General features: G+C 39.7%; 1 protein-coding gene across 1 annotated transcript in view; it reads right to left on the bottom strand.

Annotated features, from left to right (window-relative positions):
• DDX10 (DEAD-box helicase 10) overlaps positions 1 to 25,457 on the bottom strand; it is a 191,769-nt gene that overhangs the window by 163,432 nt on the left and 2,880 nt on the right. The window contains exons 2-9 of the mRNA XM_075742273.1: positions 16,423 to 16,483; positions 16,065 to 16,195; positions 13,120 to 13,278; positions 12,552 to 12,672; positions 11,208 to 11,397; positions 8,958 to 9,084; positions 7,577 to 7,739; positions 6,029 to 6,113 (exon numbers count right to left, since the gene is read on the bottom strand). Coding sequence (XP_075598388.1) covers positions 6,029 to 6,113; positions 7,577 to 7,739; positions 8,958 to 9,084; positions 11,208 to 11,397; positions 12,552 to 12,672; positions 13,120 to 13,278; positions 16,065 to 16,195; positions 16,423 to 16,483 — 1,037 coding nt within the window. The remainder of the gene's footprint in view (positions 1 to 6,028; positions 6,114 to 7,576; positions 7,740 to 8,957; positions 9,085 to 11,207; positions 11,398 to 12,551; positions 12,673 to 13,119; positions 13,279 to 16,064; positions 16,196 to 16,422; positions 16,484 to 25,457) is intronic.

The raw sequence follows: 25,457 nt of genomic DNA on the forward strand, positions 1-25,457 counted from the left end.
CAATTCCTTGATAAAATAACTACAGTAATGAAGGAAAAAGCATTTCATTGATGCAGACATTTGTCTGTGCTGCACTCTTTAGTAAACGAACAATACAAGACATCTATTAAAATATATCCAGAAAATATCAAAATGGGCAGTTTTATCCTGAGACCTATTTGAATCTGATATGCATATGAATAAATCTGTTCACCCACACACTATCCTTCAACAAAGAGAAATTAATATCCATATCTACTTCTAAGGCCTTCCACAGAACTACGGTAATTCATAGTTTTGTTTAAAATTCAACTATTAAATCTGATTATCTGATTATTACCGTTTTTAAACATATTTCTTAAAGTAACAGCTTTAGGTCTGTCATATTGGGCTCAACTCAGGCAAAGCTTCATTTCCAATTATACTACCTCCTGGGCCTTCTGATACAATGAGGACTGGTGAAATCTAAGCTTCAGAACAAGAAAACATTATTTCTCCAAGCCCAGGAGCAAGAAAAGTTTTATCTACTGTTTATCATAACTTCTATACTGCTGGGTTTCTTCCTTAACATGGTAATTTGTTATTCTATTTTTTTAAGTGACAAATGAGCACAGAAAAAAGTTCATAAATATCGGAATTTCTATCCCATCTACATGATCAATGGTCTCTTCTTGTAATAGATATTTTTCTTTAAAGCAACAAATCTTTAACAAGTGATCTCTGTGCACTGCTAAGTGAAACAGTGCTGTATCATCTACAGCAAGTCCTATTAAAGCAGCCCAACAAAAATTACAATAGACTAGAAAGCTATTTGCTATTCACAGCTGAGCAAATGCTGCAGACAGACCGTGTTCACTGCTGGTTCCTCAATTCAGCCAGGGAGAAGAGCTCTTTCCCATGGGTTGTGAACAGTCCAACATCCCACAGAGCATTTAAAACAAACAAAAAGCAAACTGGCTTCATTTTTTAGTTTTGCTTTAGCTCACTTTTAATGCTTTGTTGAGTCCTATTTCTCCATTGCATAGACCTTAGTTCAGTATCCTAAAAAAAAAAAAAATCAGTAAATTTTGCTATGAAGTTAGATATTGCTTCAGGGTTTGTTTATTTTGGGGGTTGTTTTGTTTTCCTCTCATCACTTAATATCCTTTTCCTTCTCCTGCCTGGACAGTAGCCTATTTATATCTATTGCCAAGTTCTGAGAACCACGCGACTGGGTTTTATTCATACCACAAAACCATAATCCTCTTCATTCAGTTATACTGCTAGGTGTCCTTGTTTGCCAGACAGACTTAGTCACAAGAAATAACAGACAAGAATAGGCAGTGGCTCACCAACCTTATCACGCTAGTCTCAGAATAAATTGAATTCAAAAGACCTTGGGAGGTTGTTGGGTCCTCCAGCCTAGACTCAGCTGGGTCCGCTCCACTACATTAAAATACATGTGCTTATTTATTTTTTATTACAGCTTACAGGATAGCTTCATCTTAGCCACTTAATATTTCAGCATATTGGAACATTCATACTATGTCATTATGAAAAGAATTCTAACAGATAACATGGTGACAGCATGACTGTGGCATCGCAGGCCACTGTCAGGAATGTAGCTAGGGTACAGTGTTTAATTTTGGAGAATTTAATAATGTGAATTGCAAGTTAAATATGTGGTGTCAACAATTTCTTCTGACCTCCCCTAGCAGCTATTTTTACTTCACTTGAGTCAGGATAACGACTTGACTACAATATAATATGAGATGGTCTAAATACTGCATTGATTTTTAAAGATACATCAGTAAAAGTGTGGCAATGGGCCTTAAATATAAAAAATAATCAAACAAGAAGCTGCCATCTTGGCTGTACTATTTATTCAGGACCCAAGACATGTATCCCTGGGATACATTTCCCAATGGAAAAAATAAAATAAAATTATTAAAAAAAAATCAAGCTTCCCCCATTGAAAAATAGTTCCATTAAGTTACTCACATTTTTTAAACGCTTTAGTGCCACTTGCAAGGATTACTCTAAAGGCTTATTAGTCTCACTTTCACACATAAAATGTGCAATTACTTAAGGAGAGCCCCAATGAGCATGCTTCAAAGCATTTGACTTCATGACAGAATGAGATCATTATATGACCTGCCCCTTTCACCTTTCCAAAATTTGATGTGTGTATATTCTTCAGTATTCATAAGGCACCAGAAAGACTAGATCTTTTAAATCTTTATTCATACTTCCTGGTTCTAACCATCGTACCAGTCAGTACAAAGATGGTAGGCAATAGAGTATCCTGCTTTGGAAAGACAGACTTTTATTATTCCATTTGTTTTCAGAATATAATTTACCAAAAGGAAAAAAGCATATGTAGAGCCAGACAGAACATGCATGCCTGTATGCACACTACATTTAACAGCAACAACAAAATTACACTTTCCTAAGGCAGTTAAGCACCTAAGAAACCTAACCAACTAGCCTGGATTAAATACCGTCAGAAGTCTGAGTCTGAGCCAAATCTAAAGCCTATATAAAGTTCTGGACATACTACAGATAAAAACTGCAGAGCAAAAAGATTTATTCTGTTTAACGTTCCACTGTCAGTGTCTTTAAAAAAAGAGACTCCTGATAGAAAAATCACTAAACTCAAGTAACAGTTTTTAATAGTCTCCTCTGAAGGAGAAAAAAAAAATGGAGCAGAGGGAGGAATGTAATGCTAGGAAAGAAAGAAAATAATTACTGAGACATGCCAGGATACAGGTACATCTAAAATACAAGATATTTACGCATGAACAGAAAGATAAAATAGACTTTTCAGAGTCTTTTCTACTCATCAATGCAATCATGAATGAAAGAAAAACATCCCTATATATGTTCCTTTCATGCCACACAACTTACAAATCATGTTTGGAAAAACAATTTGGGGGGAAAAAAGTGAGTATCAGTGTGCTTCAGAAATTATTATCTTCTGCTGTCCCCTAGTGGCACTGTAACTTGTTTCACAAGATTAATCAAAGAATATTTTCAACTGTAAGCTTCATAGGCTACAGAACAGAAGGCATCAATAGAAATTAAAAGCCAGAAGAAATCAGTTTTGTAGACAACTGCTACAAATATCTCTTATTTACTTAGAATTTTTGAAACTAAAACACATAGGAAAACATTGATCTAGTATTTTATATTACAGACTTTGCTAAGAGATTCTGTGACAAAATTATAGCCAAAAATATTTATGGGCATGGCCATGATATTGTCAGTGGTTTAGAAATTCTGTTACTGAACTAGTTAAGACCTTAAATAAACACTTTTAAATGCAGTTGGAAGAAACAGCTTCCAATCACTCCAATCATAACATACCTTTCAAGTTAAAAAAAAAAAAATCAAGATATGCCAATTCTACTATAAAATAAAAGCATTACTGGACAACATCCAGGTTTTCTTTATCTTACTTTACCATAAATCAGAAATGCAGGAGTTGCCATTTATGTTCTTCAGTAGGATAAAATGCAAGTGAAATGCTACTTAGGGAACACAGTGGTTTTATCCACTTAAAAATCAATCATCTTTCATCTTAGACAAGGCTTTGCAAAACTGTCAAACAGATGTGGGAACACATCCACGATCGCTAGGCAAAGGTTTTTCAGCCCAATCCCCAAAATAATTTTTCTCTTGACTTTCATATTTACTTTTGTATCACAAAATAATTTGATTTCAAAAGTAAACAGTATTTGGCATCCCGCTTTTAATTACAGTTTAACACAGTCTCTTAATTAGGTGAGATATTTAAGTTAGCTTTCATTCCATGCAATTATACACTCTTATAATCCATGAAAATTCATAATTATCTCTAACCTCATTAATGAGGACTACTAAACTGCAGTTCATTTCATTTTTGTCAAGTTTCTAGAAGAATCACGAGCTTCTCATCCTAACTGTAGCTATTGAAACAAGTGAAGTTTCCTACTCAACATTTAGAGTTCACCGAGAAGTGCACTATCAATTACCCACATCTAAAACTGCATTAGCGTATTTACTTAGTGCATAGTATTTACTTTAAACTATTAAACATCTCCCTTGTTTTATTTTCAAAGATTTATTTCATGCTGTTAAGTTCACTGAATGAATCTCTTTCCAGGACTACTTTAAGAACAGAGAGAGCCTGTATGTTTCTCCAAAATGAAAGCTCAGTGTAGGCAGAACCTTCCTTGACCTTTTTATCAGATTAAAAGACAGAAAATATCCATAAAACTTTCCCTACAGAAGGAATTTGCTTTCGCTATCAGTCGCCATGCTGTCGGCTCAAACAACTTGTTCAGACATACTCCCAATTTCAGTAAGGTCTGGCTACTGAAAAAGTCACATAAAGGGAAATGCAGCCGCCAGCCCAGTGAAGCAAGAGGCAGGCATCCGGCATGGCCATGGCCTACGGGACAGATCCTCCACCCCAAGCTTCTGCCTAAATCTGTCCCTCAAGCAATCACAGAAAGTTGTATTCGAGAGGCAGCTGAAGACAGACCCTTAAGGTTGCAAGGCTAACATCCTCGTCGGAGTGACATTTTATTAAAAGCATTGTGGAAAAGGAGGGTTATTTCTCTTTACATAGCTGCTTCCCCACTCTAAACCTACACACAATCGCTCTTCTTGGCACCTAATGAGACCTGGGACAAGACCTGAGCATTGTCACTCCAGGGCAGGTGCTTTAACTCAGTGACATGGCTCAGAAAGAGCTCAACAAGCCTTCCACAAACCGCCAGTTAAACAGTGTCAAATATATGGTTTTCCCTTCCACAATGACAGTATCCCATACAGACAAAATTACAAGCCTTCTATGGAAGCCACACAGGATTAAAAAAACAAAAAACAAAAAACAAACCCAGAATGTGAACTAAGCCTATATGCTTTTCTCTCAATTGGGATGCACAAGATTACACTTAGATTTGAATTTAGCCAAATAGCTACCAGTTTTATCTATTTATATATAAAAACATTCATTGATTTTGTTCATAGACAGGTTTTTTCCAAAAGCATTTAAGTGTTTATTATTCCCTTCTTTTGTAACAGGTGTATAGAAAATGGAGAACACAGGACAGAATAGGGCAGGTATTACCAATTACAGTGAAAACATAGCTAGAACTTCCACATTCTGAAAGAGGGCTGGAAGCATACGCTCCTGTTACAGTCACCAAAATTTGATGCCATCTGATCCAGGAAGACAGCTACCAAATTCTTATAGCAAGCGTAGAGCGGTGAACTCCTATTCTAAGCAACTGCTCTGTCATTACGTTTGACAACAGTCTATATTGCAAACCCTACTACAAAAAAATTAAATTATGTACAAGATATAATGCTAGGTCTTGCATTTCATCCTTCAGATAATTGCATAAATTTTTTGATCTACTGAATTATATGCAGTAACAACTCCCGTTTCTCTTAAAAACCTGCTTCAGAGATCAAGGACCAGGTTTTTAACAGTACATCTGGGTAACTCCTTTTTGTCATAAAGGCTTAGACACAAATACTTTAAATAAAGATATCCCTAAGAATCTAATTCTACAAAAGACTTAGAAAATTAAAAATTTAACCTTTAATTAGCATTATTTGATTCCCTCCTCCCCAAATTAAAATAAGGAAGTAATATTTCCATTCTTTTGAAGAGTCTTTAATGACACAAATAAATTGGATCCACAAAGTCTTATTTATCTACAAATGGTGGTGGCAAAACAAGCTCTTCCACTCACAAACATGCTCAATTCAGCCTTTAAGGTAAACCTGCCAAGTGCAAAGGAAGATTTTTGCCTCCTCAATATTAATCTTCCCTGATCGGATTAAAAAACTAGGGATATTTTTTCTGTCTGGTCTAAGGTGTCTCTGAAGTTCACTAAGAAATGATTATGTCAAACCATTACTCATAAGTAATTGAAAGGGTCTTTTGGTGATGACAGCCTTTCTTTCTTTTCAATTTATACCTTGATTTTTTTCAAGTGAGTCTTTAGCCAATTATCTGTCCCTATTAGGGATCTAGTTTTATATATTAAAATATTAATGAAAAGTGAAAACAAACCTGGCTGTTCTTCCCACTCTGTGGATGTATGTGTTTGCATCTTCTGGGCAGTCAAACTGAATGACCCAGTTCACTGCTGGAAAATCTGTGTAAAGAAAAAAATGTGTCAAAATTTAAGCTCACCATACCCAAAATGCTCCAATTCAAGAGCAACGTATTATTTTGGAGCATTAATTCTTGTAAGAACCATCATTTAGACCAATTTACAGACACTGGGTGCAACCTCTGAAATAAAAATAAAATTAATTGCATGTATTATCATATCATAAGCAATCATCCTCTTCATCAAAGCAAGCTAAAATTAATGGTGTCTTCATTTCCTAAATTATGCCAGTGCACTGAATGGAAAAAATTTCACACTTGACAAGAAGAGACATGCTTTGTGTCATACAGATGATAAAGCACCACTACGTTTAATAATTAAATAATCATATCTGACCCACTTTTTACCTAGAGTATCAATATCCTACACCACCAGGGTTTGAAGTTAGCTGTGGCAAGATAACATTACCTCAGCTGTCCACATACAGAATATCATAGTCCCTCTCAAAGACAGGAGGAGGTGACCAAGCCTCACAAAGAAGTCAACATTGAATGTGAATGATATAATTAATAAGCATTTAGTAACTGCTGTATTTCACCCAGCAGCAGCATGCATTGCATTCGACTAAGTCTGTGTTACAGCGTAGCTACAGGCTTGGTCAGGAAGTATTCCACAATTAGGGAGGTATGGTTACCCACATCAGATCCTCACCAGTGAGATTTCAGCAGTGTAGAAGGTATGATAAACAGTTTTCACTTCTGCCTTCAGTTTTTAGAGCACCTTCCTTTTGTAGCATACTGACAAAACCTTACATTTTGGACAATGGAGTTTGCTACCTGAAAGAACGGGTAAACTCCTGAAAACAGTCATAATTCAGCGCATAATGACCAGAGGAAAGAAACTCAAGCCAAAACAGGTCCTATAAATATTCTTGCTTTTTCCCTCATCAATTTTTCTGCTTACTTAAGAGTACAGACCTATAATGCCATTCACAGTTCAGACATTAAAATTTCTTCAGGTTTTCATTTCCACATCCTGGTAGGTTAGTAATTTTTCATACCCTTTGGAATAACCCACAGGATTCAGGAACATCAGAAATACTTCAAGCCGCTGAAATACTGCCTCAAGGCACGTAGTAAGCAAATGCATCACTATTTCCATTTTCTCTTGTTGCACATATTTGTCACAGAATATTGCTGGAAAAACCAGAGGAGGAAAGACAGGTGGAAAGAAAGGTTCTACTGACTACCAGACTAACAAATGCCATTACAAAACTAATGACAATATACATCTTTCTGGAGAAAAAAAAAAAAAAAAAGCACAAGTGTGCCTCTTCAGTAAAGAACAGAAGCATATCTCTTCTGAGATACCCTAATGAGCTCTTAAGCAAACTATAGCTTCATTTCTTACAAATCAGCTTGGTCTTCAGAGCATAAAGTCTGATAAAGTCTCAATAGGGTTACATTAGCACTTTGTGAATAAATATTGCTTCTGCAGGTACATACCCAGGCCACGAGCTGCAATATCTGTAGCAAAAAGTACCGCTGCCTTTTTCCGAACAAAACAAGTGTAGACTTCCATTCTCTTCATCTGATGCTGCTTGCCATGGAGTGCCAGTACAGGAAGACCAGGCTGAAGCTTACAGAACACTCTGAACAGATACTGGACCTACCCAACAAATCAGAGGGGGGGGGGGGGCAAAATTTACCATGCAATCCAGTATATAGCAACTGACTTAGCACATCAAATAAAACACACTTTTCTCCGCATCAGAGACAAGAAATGCTATTTTGAGACTTTGTCACACGCCCAGGTACTAGAAGAGGAAATGAACAATGGCACTCAAGACTGGCATGTCTTTTGATGGCATTTCCTAAAAGGAACCAGAGTAGGTAACAGCAAAAATGACTTGGGACACAACAACGTAGGCTGTATGCAAGGGACCAAAGTATCAGAAGTCCATCAGAAGCACTGCTTTTAGACAATACTGGAGAGGCGTAGCATCTTATGCTTGCGCCCAAAGCAGTCTACACAGTCTTGGTTTACTATTTCAAGCTTCAACAACCTCTCTTAGAAAAGCAGTCTGTTTACTCTTACATACAGTACTATGTTGCAGCATTATTTTATAGCAGGTAGCTATCCAATATCTTAAGCAAATAGTTACAGAAACTGCATATGTTGCAGTAACAGCTGCAGCTCAGAGAACTTCTGTACAACTAAGCCTACCACCTCACCGTACTCATCAGCCAACTGCAGAACAACAAAAATATTGTAATCTCTTGCACAAGTGGAAGAACTGCAATGAGTATTTACTACACCATTGTATGTTGTAAAATATTTGATACATGCAGCAGTTATAGGTATAAATACCTGTGCCATACAAATAACTTCAACAGAATAGTCCCGCAACATCTATACAAGTGGATATTTGAAGAATTGCTTCCTATATACCCATAAGAAAAACCCTTCCCTGCGCTATTTCACAATTATGATTTCTTAGTAAGGCAGACTTATAAGCTTGTAAAGAAAGTAGGTGCAACTATTAAAATACTCTGTACAACTACAAAATGTGTCATGAGACAAAACTAACATAGCTGACCCTCAGTGACATTATTTTTGCATTCATTTTTAACAGCAGAGCACAAAAATGACTGGGTACACTGAGGTGTCCAGGACCTTCCTGCACTGAGCCTGGGTCATTGCTCTTCCCAGCAGCCAGGCCCTGCATGATATACCTACAGGAGCAGGTCCTGTTTGGTACCTCCTCCAATATCCTGTTGCAAACTAGTCCAGAATCTCACCTCTCTAGTGCCTTGACACCTACATAAATATCTTAAATTTTTTAACATGCTACGGGGGGGGGGGCGGGGAGGGGAAAAGCCATACCTCCTTACAGCTTGCAAAAAACACAATGCTCTTCTTTTTCAAGTGACTTCTCAGGAAAGAGTATAACATGTTTACTTTTTGCTGAAGCTCACAAACAACATAGTTCTGATCCAAAGTTGCTGGGGTACTAAAGAAAAAACAACAAAACAAAAAGTACATTTAGATACCGTTAGTCCCCATAACATTAAGATGGGAAAGAAAAGAAGAGAAAGAATATACAGGCATACAGTCTCTACAGAGCTGTCTGTCCTTTCTTTTAAGTCAAGAGTGTCTGACAAATACCCAGAAAAAAGAGAAGGGGAAAAAAAAAAAGTCAGGCTGGAAAGTTCTCCCGCTTTGAGGAACAAATCTTAGCAGCTCCACTAGAAAGCTACTCTTGAAAGATGAATCAATTTCCTTACTAAAAGCCAGTGGGGAGGAGGGAACGACTTTTGATATTACTTCTAAATTAATTTACTACTAGCAAGCCAAAGTCTTTCCATGTCTAAGTAGCGACATTCAAATTACCTTGACTTAAAATGCAATTTTGTCTATTAGTCCTATTAAAGCATCATTTGTGCTTAAGGCAATGTCAAAACACAGTCTAATCATGCACAAAAAAAGAGCACTGATGTACTTCTACTGATTACACCCTGACATGCAAAATGACTTTGTAAAGATCCGAATTGTCATATTAACTCACCTTTCTGTTCTTTACAAAATAAACTAAACTAAAGAAAAAAAATTCTTTGGCATATTTGTCCTTGAAATACATCTAAATGCTCACATCTTACAGTTCCTCTGCTTCACCCTAAACAGACCAAGGGTATTCAAAATTACTTTATTAAAGATGCCACTTGGGAGGATGAAATTACAAGATGCTGCTCCGGTGCTGCTAGTTAATTTGAATTATGCCACAGCACCTTTTGCTTTTTAAGTCTTTCAGAGGAAACTGTTTTCATAAGGCAATAACCTATTGTACACTAAGGCTGTAAATTCTAAAACATATGAATACTTTCCTTTTTTTGATTCAGTTTATTATCTAATTGAACTCCCCCAAATATTTTAAGAAAATGTAATTTAAAATAGCCTTCACAACAAGTGTGAGATCTGTGAAACAGATGTATAGTCAGACCTCAAAATGAAGACTACAGGCTGGGCTGGTACATAATCTTCTGCTAAGAGGCTATTAACCACACAATTTTTTCAGGCAATCACACTTATTTAAGATGCCTTTGATAGCACTACTGATTAAAAAAGGTATTTGTAGTACAATACAGAGATAATCAAATCAAAACTGTCTCAGGATTCAGCCTGGTTCTGCTGTTCCATTTTGCTGATGACTTCTCATTTGCTCTTGGGAAAGCCATTTTTATCACTGTGTTTCACCTTTCTCCTGCATCTTAGGTATGGAAATATATGCATACTTCATAGAAAAGCAGGGGAAAAAAAATTCCACATGTTCATAAGCGATTTGACACTTAGATGACAGAACCCACAGAAATGCAAAATATTAAATAACATTCTTCAGTTAGGTTTTTTAACGAAAAAAGCGCCAAAACCAATATGCATATATTTTTCATTGAGTGACACATTACATTTTTTGAGCTTGGCAGACCACATACTTCACTTCTCGCAAGGCCCTCCCATTCTGATCCAAACTGTATGGCATGATAAATTTATTTTGTGTCCACAGTAAACCCAGCACATCAGGAAGTGCCAAGACTTACTGCACATGGACTAATGCCACATGCTTTTCTTTGGGCACCTAATACTGAATACACAAACAAGACTGTCATTCTGCACTTTCCCAATAGGGTAGCATTTCCTTGGCAAGCCAGATTTATCAATGGCACACAGAAAAATTGTATTTGTGCAACACACCTGGTGGTTCTGCACAGCGTATGCACACGCAGGAGGCAAGGAAGCCAAACAACAAAAAAAGAATTCAGAAGCAAGTGCTACAGCCAGGACGCTACTCCATCCAGGCTATAACCCACTAAGAAAATTTCCAGTCTACAAAGCTGCCTGAGGAGCCACAAGGCAAATGCAGGGTTCAGCCTCCCTGTAATGAATCAGTCAGAACTAGTACCCTCTTATGTGGAAATTCCGTGCTTTCAGGAAGGCACACAACAGGATCAGACACTGCAGGAAAGAAGATGCATAGCGTAACTTCTCATTCAGGGAACTGACAATCAGAGAAGCAGTTAAGTAGGGTCATTGTCTGTTTAAACCCACCCCCCACAGAAAAAAATAATTATCCCAACATACCTGAATTTGGCTTTCTCATGAACCCAAACATATTCCGGATCTTTCAGACTCAGCCGTGCAAGATCCTTCACTGATTTTGTTTGTGTTGCAGAAAAAAGCAAGGTCTGGCGTTTCTTGGGTAGATTTTCAATGATTGCATTCATTGTGTCAGCAAACCCCATGTCTAGAATTCTATCAGCTTCATCAAGAACTGAATTGAGAGATAGTTTGAAAAAAACTGGTTTTAGCTTTATTAACATAAAAAAAACATACCTCAAATCTATGTAGTATAAATATCCATGCCTACTTAAAATGCAGAGATTAGCTTAATTACTGTATATGATTCTCTTTGGATATTCACGTATTTGTATAGGATTCTCTTTGGATATTCACGTACTCCATAAAATATGTATTTTTAAAAAACTGCAATAAAAGTCATACCACTTCCCATAATCTATTCACAATAGCCCTCAGTTTCACATGCTGAAGCATAAAAGATCACCATTTCAAGTAAACAGTTCAGCAATTTGCAGACAGACTGCAAATTACAAACTCCCTGTCCTATTACTAAAACAAAAACATGGAATATAAACCAGTGCTGTACTATTCGTGACAAAGCAAAACAGCCTCTCCTGTACCTAAGGTGAATTTAGCATTGAAACATAGGGAATAAACAAGAGTAGCACAGAGACAAAGCTTTAAGAAAAGGGCTTACATTTAATGCAATTCTTGTCTAACTGCCATGAATTGTACTAAGCATAGCAAGCATAATTTCACATTTTATCAGCTTCATTAGCTTCTTAATTGTTTCTAAGTTCCTCAAGCTAAAGCTTACACAATTCGTAGTGGCAGGCAAACCTTTTCATTACGCTGAAATTTTTATTCAGGTTGGAAGGATGAAAAGAAACAACATTAACAAGGCTAACAAAACAATGAGAGGAGCAGCATTGTGTCTTAAAATTCAAAGAAAAGTGTTTTCTAGAACTGGTCCAAAATACACACACTGAAATGGATATTCCATATAGTTAATTATCATGTCAGGCAAAATAGGAGAGCCATGGCCAGAACACAAAGGTCAGCGTTAGCCAAGACAGATCTCATTACATTTAGGTTTGGATTCCCTACTAACTCACCTACTTGTTCTTATGATCCTAAGGAAGGCATGCTCAGCAGCTGTTTGAGACAAAGTACACACAAGCAAGGGGTTTTCTTGTTTTCTATTTTAATTTGTACATGTGTGAACTTAAATGCCATTTCAGGTACATACCACGACTAGGATAAACTTTTTGCCCAAGGAAATGTTCCACACAATTATGAACTGTTACAAAATATTTCTGAGTACTTTCAAGTACTTAAAAAACTTACTCAACATTTGCAGATCAGATGCATAGAAATATGAAGTTTCATCCATGTGCTGCAGCAGCCGTCCTGGAGTGCAAATTAGCATATTTATGTGGTGGATTCTTTCAGACTCTTCTTTCAGATCCTGAAAAGGAGTTAAACCAGCTTAGCTCTAGTTGCTCCCACTAGAAACTCAGTACTAGAGATGACCAGGCCAGCTTAACCTATTGATAGTTTCTAGAAAGAACAGTCAAGGATCAGCCTTTCCTCTTTCTACAGAGATATCACAATTTCTTCAGCATGCTCACACTTGCAGCTTGAGCAACAAATATTTCAGAATAACCTAGATTAAGAGGATAGTCCTGGAAGGCTTGGCAGGGAGGTCCACCCAGTCATGTAACCTGGAAAGACTGTAAATACGCAAAAGGTTAAAAAGACAAGAGTTCACAGAGAGGAAAACAAGTGGGTCGCTGATGGGTTCCCATTAACTACTCTCTTCCCTGACTTTTCTTTTCCAGGGTTTCCTTCCTAAACTAGCACTTAACAGCACTCATTTATGCTTCCATCCGGCAAACTCCAAGAAAGGACGCACCTTTCCTCCAATGATAAGGCCAGCTGAGAACTCATGATTCTTTCCCACTTTACGCAGAACCTTGAAGGTTTGATATGCCAGTTCCCGGGTAGGCGATATTATCAAAACTCCCAGTCCATCAGCTGAAGTCCACTGATGGCGATACAGGAGTTCCAAAGCCTGAAAACGATTACCATATTCTCATTATAAAAATCTCAGAATGAAAATATGTAACAACAAATTTGTAATAAAAAGCATCATTTTGAGATAAAGCCACACTAATTACAATAATAACTTGAAGAAACATCAGTATACGTTTCACATAGTTAGATTACATACCAATTCTAACTGATGGAAATGATACTTGCTGTAGCAAAGTTCCCCAGTACCAATCTATGACAGACAGTAATAGGTGGTAAATCATGAACATTTTACTGCACAATTAATCCTACTCTGCTAAATTCTGAAAAATTAAGCCTTAATCATTTATATGAGAATAGAAATCAGATGTAGAAAAATACGAGAAACTTCCCTGCTCACAAGGTTTTGTGAGAACCCGAAACAGAATGAGCAACTAGAAGAAAGTCAATTATCACAGCTTTAATTCCAGTTATAGACTTGAAGCAGTACTACCCACACATGCTATATACAGAGCATTCCAACTGCAGTTGCCATAAACCTCAGACCAGGATTATTCTTCCTCTTAGGAATTCACACTGCAGAAACGCTGTCTTAGTCAGCTAATCCTAACACAAAGATTTCATAGGTATGAATACCTGAAGCATTCTGAAATACTGAAGTCTGTTAAGTATCCTTGTACAATTGATCATTTTTTTTTCACTCCTCATCTCTCTAGCTCCTCTCTTACCAATTGTCTCCCCTAAACTGCTTCAAAATAAGGTTTGTAAAACAATTAACTAATTGAGCAATCTCACTTTTGTTTCTGAAGTTTACAAGACTATATTTTGAAGCCACTTACATTTTTTTATTCTTTACTAATAAAAAATAAATTTAAAAAAAAAAAACATAAAGCATAAATCTGCTGAACTAGAGAGGATATTCAAACCACCTACTGCTGTTCCCACAGTTACTGACAGAATAGGCTCCAAAGAAATTTATGCTCACAAAAATGCAAGTAATGTTTAAACCAAAAAACCTACACAATCAAAATTACATTTCTTTTTCCCTTTATCTAACCATAACGTGATGGGGTTTGTATCCACTAATATGTGCACTTCAGGCAAAAGTCCCAATTATACTTTCAATTTGAAAAAATGAAATGTAGAGCATGATGTTTTGAGTAAAACAGTCAAACATGTATTATTCATCACAGGGGTTTTCATCTTCGTGTTGGTTTTGCGTGGCAAGGTTTTGGTAGCGGGGGGGCTACAGGGGTGGCTTCTGTGAGAAGCTGCTCGAAGCTTCCCCTGTGTCTGACAGAGCCAATGCCAGCTGGCTCCAAGATGGACCCGCCGCTGGCCAAGGCCAAGCCAATCAGCGCCTCTGTGATAACATATTTAAGAAAGAGAAAATCAGTCAGAGAGCGCTTTTGCAGCCAGAGAGAGGAGGGAGAAGATGTAAGAACATCTGCAGACACCAAGGTCAGTGAAGAAGGAGGGGGAGGAGGTGCTCCAGGCGCTGGAGCAAGATTCCCCTGCAGCCTGTGGTGAAGACCATGGTGAAGCAGGCTGTCCCCCTGCAGCCCATGGAGGGAGGATGAGGGGGTGTAGCGATTCCACCTGCAGCCCGTGGAGGACCCCACGCTGGAGCAGGTGGAGACACCTGAAGGAGGCTGTGGCCCCATGGGAAGCCCGCGCTGGAGCAAGCTCCTGGCAGGACCTGTGGATCCATGGAGAGAGGAGCCCATGCCAGAGCAGGTTTGCTGACAGGACTTGTGACCCCGTGGGGGACCCCATGCTGGAGCAGTTTGCTCCTGAAGGTCTGCACCCCGTGGAGGAGACTCACGTTGGAGAAGGTCGTGAAGGACTGTCTCCCGTGAGAGGGACCCCACGCTGGAGCGGGGGAACGATGAGTCCTCCCCCTGAGGATGAAGAAGCGGCAGAAACACCACGTGATGAACTGACCGTAACCCCCACTCCCTGTCCCCCTGTGCCGCTGGGGGGGGCGGAGGTTGAAGCCGGGAGTGAAGTTGAGCCCGGGAAGATGGGAGGGGTGGGGGGAGGTGTTTTTAAGATTTGGTTTTATTTCTCATTCCTCTACTCTGTTTTGCTTAGTAATAAATAAGATGAATTCCCTCTCTAAGTTCGGTCTGTTTTGCTCGTGATGATAATTAGAGAATGATCTCTCCCTGTTCTTATCTCGACCCGTAAGTGTTTTTTTTTCCTCATTGTACCTTTTCTCCCCTGTCTAATGAAAGAGGGGAGTGATAGAGCGGCTCTGGTGGGCACCTGACCCTCAGCCAGGGTCAACCCACCACAATCTTGTTTTCCCACTTGCACCTGGAAGTGATTTCTAAGGACTCCACAAAAGACAACAAGGAAATGGAAGTCCACAATCACTAAGCTTACGTTTGCTATATAAGGTCCAAACGCGAAACTTTTAAAGCAGTGAAAACAACCCACAAAAAAAAAGTCTAAGGAACTAAAGAAATTTTGCCATTCTATTCCATGCACTTAGTTTTCATATTTTAAAAGAATGGGACAACTAGAGTTGCACCAGGAAAACAGATTCCTGAGAAAAAAAAAACAAAACCACTTCCTGAATCGTACAGGGTCTACTAATGTAAGGATCAAAATGGTGTTTCTAAGTGTCAGAATATTCCTAGGACTGAAAATATACTTCTTTCAGAACCTCATTTATTAAATCAGTATCTTGGCTTTCTTGGAACATTTAGATCAGTTGAATTATAATTTTTCTCCCAGGACCTATTAACCTAAGCTGTTTGACATCCAACACTTCCCGGATAACTTGGTTTAAGTACAAATAGGAGGATGTAAATTACTTACTGGTACAATAAAAGCCAAGGTTTTGCCTGATCCAGTCTTTGCAGCTCCAAGTACGTCTTTACCTTGTAAAGCCAAACCTATGGTTTGCCTCTGTATCTCCGTTACCACACGATACTGAGCTTCCTGCAAACCTAGTATTTGCCGTGTGGGAAGAGAAGAGAGAGTGTGTGGGGGGAAAAAAAAAAAACACACAACTTTATTTTTGTCTTGCCCAGAGCTGTATTCCTCTGTTTAGAAAACACTGTACATGGCAGTACTTATCTAAAACTTAGTTTAAAGCAAAAAAATGTTCAGATGCAGATAAATAACACATTCATTTTTACTTAAGTTACTTTCCCAAGAAAACTTTTGTACTCACCTTTTAGGGTTTTCTTTGACAACGGAAAGTCTGAAAATCTTTGAATTTCACTTGCATTTATCTGAAACAAAGTAAGTTTAATCAGTGCTTACACTCTAAGCATAACAGAGAAATTAAATAGCATTCTTTACGTAGCTGTTAACATAAATATGTAGTAGTTCAGTATGACCTGATCCAAGTTAGCTGGTCAGGCAATCTCTACCAGTTTGACCTAAGCCAAACTGCTCTTCTACCATAAATTGTTCAGTAAGCAATAAGATACACTTTAATCATGCAGGCTAATAGCACAACTTCAAGCTCTAGTCATCATGAAATCACAGAACAATTCAGGCTGAAAGGGACCTCAGGAGGCCTCTGCTCCAACCTCCTGCTCTGGTCAGCTCTAAGGTCAGGTCAGGTTGCTCAGGGCTTCACCCAGTCCAGTCTTGAAATTGTTCAGGGACACAAAGTGGACATCCATCCTCTCTGGGCAACCTGTCCTTCTGCCCAACTGTCCCCACAGGGAAAAAGTGACCCAGACTGAGCCCTTCTTCTGTCAACTTACATCTGCTGTCTCTTATTCTTCCACTCTGCACCACCTCCTCAATGATCTCCCCAGGGGCACTGGGGGCTGCTGTAAGGTCCCCATCCCATCCCCAAAGCCATCTCTGCTCCAGACTGACAAGCCCAGCTCCCCCAGCCTCTCCTCACAGAGCAAGTGCTCCAATCCCCACCATTTCAATGGCCCTCCACTGAACTGGATCTACTTTATTGATGTCTGTCTTTCTGATTTTTTTTCTTTCTTTTGGGGTCCAAAACTGGATGTAGCAAAAAAAAAATTAAAAAATTTTTAAAATCTTATTTTAAAAAGACACTGCAGTATACTGCAAGGTCTAAATTTTCTACAATTCACCATGTCACAAGCCCCGGACATAACTTGCAATTAAACCTCATGCTAAGCATTTCACATATGTACAATAACTGCAAAAATCAGAACTTCTGTAGCCTTTTTCTCCAAAACTGTCCCAGTCAGACTAACTGCCAACAGAGACTATAATAAAAATTCTACAGCACAACATATAACTAGCCAATTATTACAACCTGGCCTTGAACACTTCCAGGTTGGATGGGGCTTTGGGCAACCTGGTCTAGCGGAGGGTGTTCCTGCCGATGTCAGAGGGGTTGGAACTAGATGATCTTTAAGGTCCCTTCCAATCCAAACCATTCTATGATTCTATAATTCTATTTCATATTTCTGTATGGCTGCAACAAGCACTGAGTTTATGATTCATGCACACTAAGCATAAATTCATTTTTCTGGGAATATCCACAGAGGACCAGAATGGTTTTGGAGGCTACTGCAAATGGAGTAATGATAGTCATATCCCATAAAATGGAACTCAGAGTTCTTATCTCCCTTCTTTTTTAATCATTCTGGCTTAAGAAAAAAACATTACTATGCTACAAAGTACAGAGCAGTTATCTTTCTGAAAGAGAGAAGCTCACCTGCTTAAATTGTAACAATTTAACCCTTAGGGCTGCCATCCCTAGAGGCAGACTCCTTCATTTGCAAGGACCACACTCAAACACTGCTGGCAGCCTCCCTACAGCCTACCACCTCACTAGAGCTAACCTGTCCTTTTCCCATCTGTGTTTTCAGATCCCCTGAAGCAATGAGGACGAAGTGTATTCCAGCAAAGCAATGAGGATGAAGTGTATTCCAGCTGCTGTATGAGATCAGACATCAAAAAAGCAGGTAAATGTTCTGCAGGGTAAAGGCCTGGTAAGCAAACACTTTAGGAAATAACTGCAGATAACAAACACGTTTCTCCCTCATTCCACTTTCCCATTTTGACTCTACAGTGCTAGTGTCAAGATTTTTTTGCATGTACTTGGCATTAGGTTACGTAATTAATGACTCAAAGACCCCACGAGAATCAGTGGAACGACATCGGGGAAGGAGACCCACTAGCGTCATTGCGAGTTAAAGCACCCTGACTCAGCTGCTCCCTGGACCGTCAGAGGATGGAGGTCAGTCAGCTCGGGGTTCCTGAATGAACCTCACCAAGGCGTTAGTGGGGCCACCCCCTCCCCAAAGGCCCTGCAGGCTGGCAGGGGTCAGTGCCTGCAGGGGCCTGGGACTTACGGGGGGCTCCAGGGGACAAGCATTTGGGGATGGTGTACAACTTCTCACGAGGGTTGTGGGAATGTGCAAGGCTCATTACGGATGTTTAGGGGAAGGATCAAAGGCAGGGACAGGGAGGGATCAAGGTGGACGGGGAGGAACCAGCGTGAGAAAATAGAGGAAAAAGGGGATAAAAGGTTCTGGGTAACCACTGGCTGGTCAGTACGCTTGTCTGACCGAGCCCTGCACCACACCACCACTGCCTATCCTGCAGTCTTACTAAATATTCTTATGTAATGATGTAAATAATTATTTACTACTACTGCTCCTTACTCTTACATCCTTTCCATCCACCTTCTGTGTGGGCACACCCTCTGTTCTGACCCCATGTGAGAGACCACCAGCGACCTTCAAGCCAGAGGAGTGGGCAGCAGCACGAGAGCCGAGCGCCGGCAGCTGGAGCGTGACCACGAACCTCAGAGGCTGGAGGGTGCCGGTGCCAGCACCTGGGGAAACCGGGACCTGAGGCCAGCTCTGGGGCAGACTGAGTAGCTAATGCCAGCTACGGGAGAGACCCATTTTCCATGTGTGGGTATGCATTTGATTAGCAGACGTTAACTGTGATCAGCCAGAGAGGAACAGTACCTGCCATCCGTGCTGCTCACACGTGTGTAAGGGCTGTGTGTGTGTGTCTGCACAGGTGCTGATAAAGGCACTGCTCTGTCTGTGGTCACCTGCAGCTGGACACGTGTGTGTGCATGCATGTGCACCTCTTGAGAATAAACACTCACACTCACTGCAGGCTGGACTTGGGGACCCAGAACTGCAGCAATCTTGCATCTACCAGAGTGGGACAACAAAAGTCCACCTATGCCCTGAAGCTCACCAGATTCACCAACCTCTAGCACTTGGTATAATGAATGTTTTAGAGCTGTCCTACAGGGTACAAAACATACTTAAAAAGTAGTTCATTGTCCTAACACCTACTAAATTACTTCTCTGTATGGACCCACCTCTACAGTATACCTGTTAATCATATACACACACACACAAAACCCCCAAGAGCATGTGTTTGAGTCTACGAGTTGGCTGAATGATTTACAAAAATGTTGAGATGTCAAGTAGAGATCTTAAGAAAAATGTAATACTTTCAAGTCTGTTCTAGCTGACAGGAGATGATCAAAAGATGTGGAAAGCTTTCACTGGCAAAGTTCACAACAATCAACAGCAGCAGGACAAAAAAACCCCATAGAACTAAGGGGGGAAAAAAATAGACTACTGTGTCTATAAAGGCTGAGCTGATGAAGAGGAAGGTAGACTACACAGCTTTGAATTCATACTGACTAACATCCATAAACTGAGATTTCCAGATGTCAAACTGGAAGCTTACACAACTTGTGCATATCTAATAGGTATCACCTAACAGACTGCTGAACAGAAATCTCCCAACACAGGAACCAAGCAAAATGGTCCTCAGATGTTCCTGACAACTCGTGATAACAATTCCAGAGAAAGCCTCAAATGAAGAGCTACCGAGCTGTCAGATCAGCCTTCTATCTCCTTGAAGTACCAAGCCTTCTGTAGGCTTTGCCTATTACAGAAAACTACACTGCTTTTTCCTGAGGGTTTATAACTGTTTAAAGCACCTAGATCACAACACTACTCTTTTCAGCCTAGTTCTCTCTAGTAAAAACAAGAAAAGTAATTTAATGCATGAATTTGATCTCCAGATAAAAGGTGGTAACACCCTTACTAAAAACCATTTTTGACATATTTCAAGATAAAGCACTTGCAAGGTAGATTTCACACTTTCACTGTGTCCTAGCAGAGCAATTAAAACATTACCAAGCATTGCCAAACATTACTTAGAAATCTTAAAGGTGAATTATTTTTATAAAATCTACTTGTGCTGAGAAGCACATACTTTAAGATAGGAGTTCCCCCCGCCCCAAAAATGTACTATCAGAAATCACCATAAAAGCTCTTTTTTCAACTTTCACAAATTGGAATTTCTGACAAATAGTTCCAAATTCAGTTGCTAATTTTGAAAATATTATGTATCACATGCAATACTGCATACTGGGCTAATTCCCAGACTTTTTATTTTGCATGCTAAAGGATGACAACTCAGTGATGTATACAGGTTCACTTTCATTTCAACCAGAGACTGTCCACATAGGAAAACAGTATGCCTACAGGAGGGAAAACTATCTTACTAACATCAGAAAAGAATTCAAGCAATCCATTGCATGTAACTAAAGGGATAGGTTTTAATAGGTTTGTGACACATGAAATGGGCTATTACAGCAATGTGAAATTGTTCTAAATAATTAAGGCTGCTTTACGTATCTCAGTGGTCAACTTTTTAACTCTACATGTCTCAGTAAGAACTGATGTATAATCACAGAGAAGACAAATAGTGTTCTGCTCTTCTACCTTAAACTCCTCTAAATCAATTTAAAAATCATTACATGTGTAAGCTTAGCTCTTAAAGATGTCCAAGAAGGAAAAGAGTGAGAATAGTATTAAAAAGTGAGGCACAGGAATGTTAGGAAAGGTGTTGTCACAAAGCTTCCTGTATTATTTCTCTGCCCTACAAACTTCCAGGAGCACAAGAATGATCTGTTAGAGTACCCTTAAACTCCAAAGATCCTGGATTATTTTTAAATAAAGTCCGAATGGCAGGAGTAAGAAGGACTGGTGATAGAGGTGGATCTTCTGATAGATCTATTCCATACCTACGTGTACCATTGGAAAACAACACCAATTTCTACTTAGTTTGTTTCCCTGTCAGCAATTATTACCTCCTCTAATCTGCTGGTAATCTGTATTTGTGAACTCTCTCTAATCTGCTCTAGGTGAGAGCATTTCAAATTTCAAAATTCATTTCAAATACTTCAAATGGTATTCTGATCTAACTTGACTAATTTGACATGAAGCAGACTAGAAAGAGTTTACACTCTTACCCAGGACATCAGTCAGCTGTTAATGCTTTTCATGAGCACAACTGGATGGAGAAGACAATGTTCCCTAACAGCCTTACAGTTAGGCAACAAATTCACTGGATCAACAGGTAACAGATCACCTAGGAACATGTAACACAGAGAATGATCCCAAGATTTGGGCACACTGAAACTAAATTTAATGTTTTCCATTTACACTGCCACACATGTCAACAAATGACAAAAAAAAATCCAGTAAAAACGTATCTTGGTTATCTCTTCATTATTGTTAAATTTTGTCTTGGTTATCCATTGCAGTCATTCTCACACTGGAAATTATAGACAATATATTCCAAGAGGGAGGGCAAGGTGGATACTCGTGCATCCAACAGCTATGCTTCCCCTATTCCATGCCACATGCAAGATGACAAAAGCACACAAAGACCTAACACAGCCTGCATGCCAGAGACCCCAGCCAGTGCTCCTCACAGCAGGGAGCTTACCAAAGAGCTTTCTAATTCCCTTGTCCCTAAGAAAGGATCTGCCTCATGCAGAACTCACTGGAGACCCCTGAAGATCCAAACACCTGGCACGTACTCACAATCTCCAATCTCACTATAACCAGGTCCAGGGAAATATGGAAGAAATTGCAGGAGACCAAGTGGAAAACCTTGTCAGGGACCAGAAAAGGAGATATGAGGTATGAAGGACTGCAGACAGGAAGCTAGGTGGGCATCCAGCTGTATGTTCACAGGCAGAAGACTCCTGAAGCAAGATGACAGCAAAACCCCAGAAGAGTTGAGACCAGGAGTCCCCAAAACCATCCTAATACAAACATATGTTTACCCTGTCTTCATTCTGATGGATAAATGCCTGACCACTACCAGCCTCTCTTCTTCAACCTCTATATATACACACAAACACAACCTCCCACCGCTCACTCCTTACCTATGCTGCCCCAAGCTCCACAGCCACAGAATTGTCACCCTTGTCTCAGACATAAATGTGTGTACAAACATGCACATTGGTGACAGAGGCCTCCACACATATTCACATAGCCATATATACAGCAAATAAACACAAGTATCTATGGAAGTAATTGACAGAGTTGACTATAAGGCCAGTATAAACATAAATCTATGTAGAATGAGTGGAAAATAAATGTAAGTATCAAATGTATAGGATGTGTTTCAGGGAAACGTGACTGCATTTAAATATCATGCAAAATATTTAAGGCTAGGAGTAGAGGAACACACTACTGTAGAAAATAAGAATGGGGACTACTGAAACTAAAAAGTCTGAGAATTTCACATCTACCTACCACAATCCAGTTATACCACCCTAAAATTTATGAGGATAGGAAAGGAATACTGACCTCACTATGGAAAACCAGGGGTTACAACATTCCCTTAAAGAATGTAGTTTCACTAACTCACTGCTTGTCTGTGTTCCTTTTAAACCTCTCTCCTGCTTACATACACCCGTGAGCAACACAGCCATACCCCATTATCTGCCAAGGATGCACGCCTGTAGAGTGGCATGACAGATAGCAAAGCAATTTTTCCCCGTAAGAACTAGCGTAATAGATAGGGATGTGTATAGGGATTTAATGCATGCATACACCATAAATATGGCAAAACTGTATATGGAGAACATACACATCGTGTATGGGGAGAACAAAGAGGCAAAGGCAGCATTAAGTGGAGGAAATGCTGGCTTCCCAGAGATCATTTTTCAAAATATTTCTGCCACTTCATCTCTGAGACTGAACACCCAAGATAAATCTTTTACTTTAAGTGTTCTTGCTGCCTTCTCCTAAACAATTAGATTTTTTTTCCATTGTCATCATCTTCCTCAAATGAATCCAGATCAACTAAGGGCAAATGACAGATGAAGAGGGATCACGTTTGGCCAATCAGTCTCACAGATGAAGAGGATCTAATGCACTCCAAAAAGCCAGCATCTCCTCCAGTTGATGATTCTGGTGATCCTGCTCCTGCCTCTCAATACGCCTATGCCATATACATATAATTCCAGTACACTGGAGCAACATACTGCTTAAGCTGCTGCACACATGTATCTACGGCTTTAGGAGAAAAACTATCCCCTGAACTCGACCACTTTATCTATGAGACTGATGGGTGACAGCTCAGAGTATTCAATGACCAGTGATGGGACTCTAAAACAAGATATAACGAGAAAATAGCTAGATATTGTCATAGTACCCAAAGGTAATGAAGCAGCCTAATTTGCATGTGACATTATCAAGTAAATGCAAGCTATTACCAAATGCAGGAACTATTAGGGCCTGACAACATGCAACATTAATTTCACTACACATCTCCCTGTCTGTGTTCAAACACACAGAAATACAGAGCAACCTATTGTATATATACTGCAATTTGGTATATAAACAATAAGCCCATCACCCTGGGATCTGTGCAGAGAGTTCACGAACTCTGTACACAGCCTTTGCCAAGTTGCTTTAACCCAGTTACTCTCTCTTGCTCAGATACACACCCTCCAGAGACCATGCAAAGGCAACCATCTAAGTCTAGGTTATAACAAGCAGTCCAACAGTACTGTAGTAACGTAGCAGGTTTTTCATTCCCCAGTGGAAGACACATACCTACCAATGGTCATCCCACTCAGAAAAATACAAGCTTCTAACAATTTCAGTAAGATGCTGACTGTGAAAGCAGACAAGTCCTCTATTTCTACAGTGAGTAGAAAAATATTGCCAAAACAAGTTAACCCAAAATTTATCCACAACAAAATATTAATGTATTTATGTAGTTACCATCTTTAATTTTCATCATTAAAACAATGAATGATACGTCCATTTTTTTCCCTGTAAAATAATCTGTAATTCAAAACAGTAATTTGAACACCTTTGGAAGCATACCATTTGCTTTCAAACCAGTAAGGCAAATGATTGTGTGAAGCTTCAGAATACTAACTTGCTGAATTTTAACCAAAGGAGCCATCATGACCTCTTCATGGTAAGACATGTTTATTCTATACCTATTGTGTCATTACTTTCTGCTCAATCAAATTACAACCACCAAAAAGTCTCTGCTATCAGCTATGCTGAGTGCGGGGTAACCAAGTACAACTGCCACGCTCCTCCCCAGCAATAACCACAAATTCAGCAAAACTTGGCAGGACATAGAGCAACACACAAGCAGAGCACATGTAAGCCATTATCCACAATTATAGTACTTTCCACTAATCAATATGGCTTAAAAGCCAGCCATGTCACAGAGGAATTGAAGGGAATCAGGGTGACAAAACCAACACCACTGACCGTGGCTCTAATATTTAAATACCTATTTCCTGGTTAGAGGTTCATCAACATACTCTTCTAGTGTGATGTTTGCCTGTAGGACGTCATCTATGGAGACAAATGTGTCCCACCTCCAACAATGAGACATCCATGCTGCCTGGTCAGAAGGGCCAAGTGTCACTGGCTACAACCATTCCTACCGTCTGCTTCAATGTCCTCCTCACTGCACTCTCAAACACTCACTCCTCTCCTGAGGGTCTCGCCACCACCCATTCCACAGCCTGCGCACAGGCAGTCCACCCAAACTTACTGGGACTGCACTCACTGCCCTCTTCTCCTCTGCCTGGGGAAGAAAGGGAAGGAACGGAGGATCATCCCTGCCTCGTGGAGGTGAAAGCCCTTCTGCCTGCCACTGAGCACTGTCACCCAACAAATCTGTTACCTACAGGCACCACCAACAACCAGAGGAACACCCTTACCAACTATGGGTGCTCCCCACCCTTGCCCAAGACACATACTCTCTCACAGATCACAGAATGGTTTGGGTTGGAAGGGACCTCAAAGATCATCTAGTTCCAACCCCCCTGCTGCAGGCAGGGACACCTCCACTAGACCAGGTTGCCCAAAGCCTCATCCAACCTGGCCTTGAACACTTCCAGGGAGGGGGCATCCGCAACCTCTCTGGGCAACCTGTTCCAGTGCC

This window comes from Balearica regulorum, chromosome 1, assembly GCF_011004875.1.
Source record: "Balearica regulorum gibbericeps isolate bBalReg1 chromosome 1, bBalReg1.pri, whole genome shotgun sequence".
Taxonomy (NCBI): Eukaryota; Metazoa; Chordata; class Aves; order Gruiformes; family Gruidae; genus Balearica; species Balearica regulorum.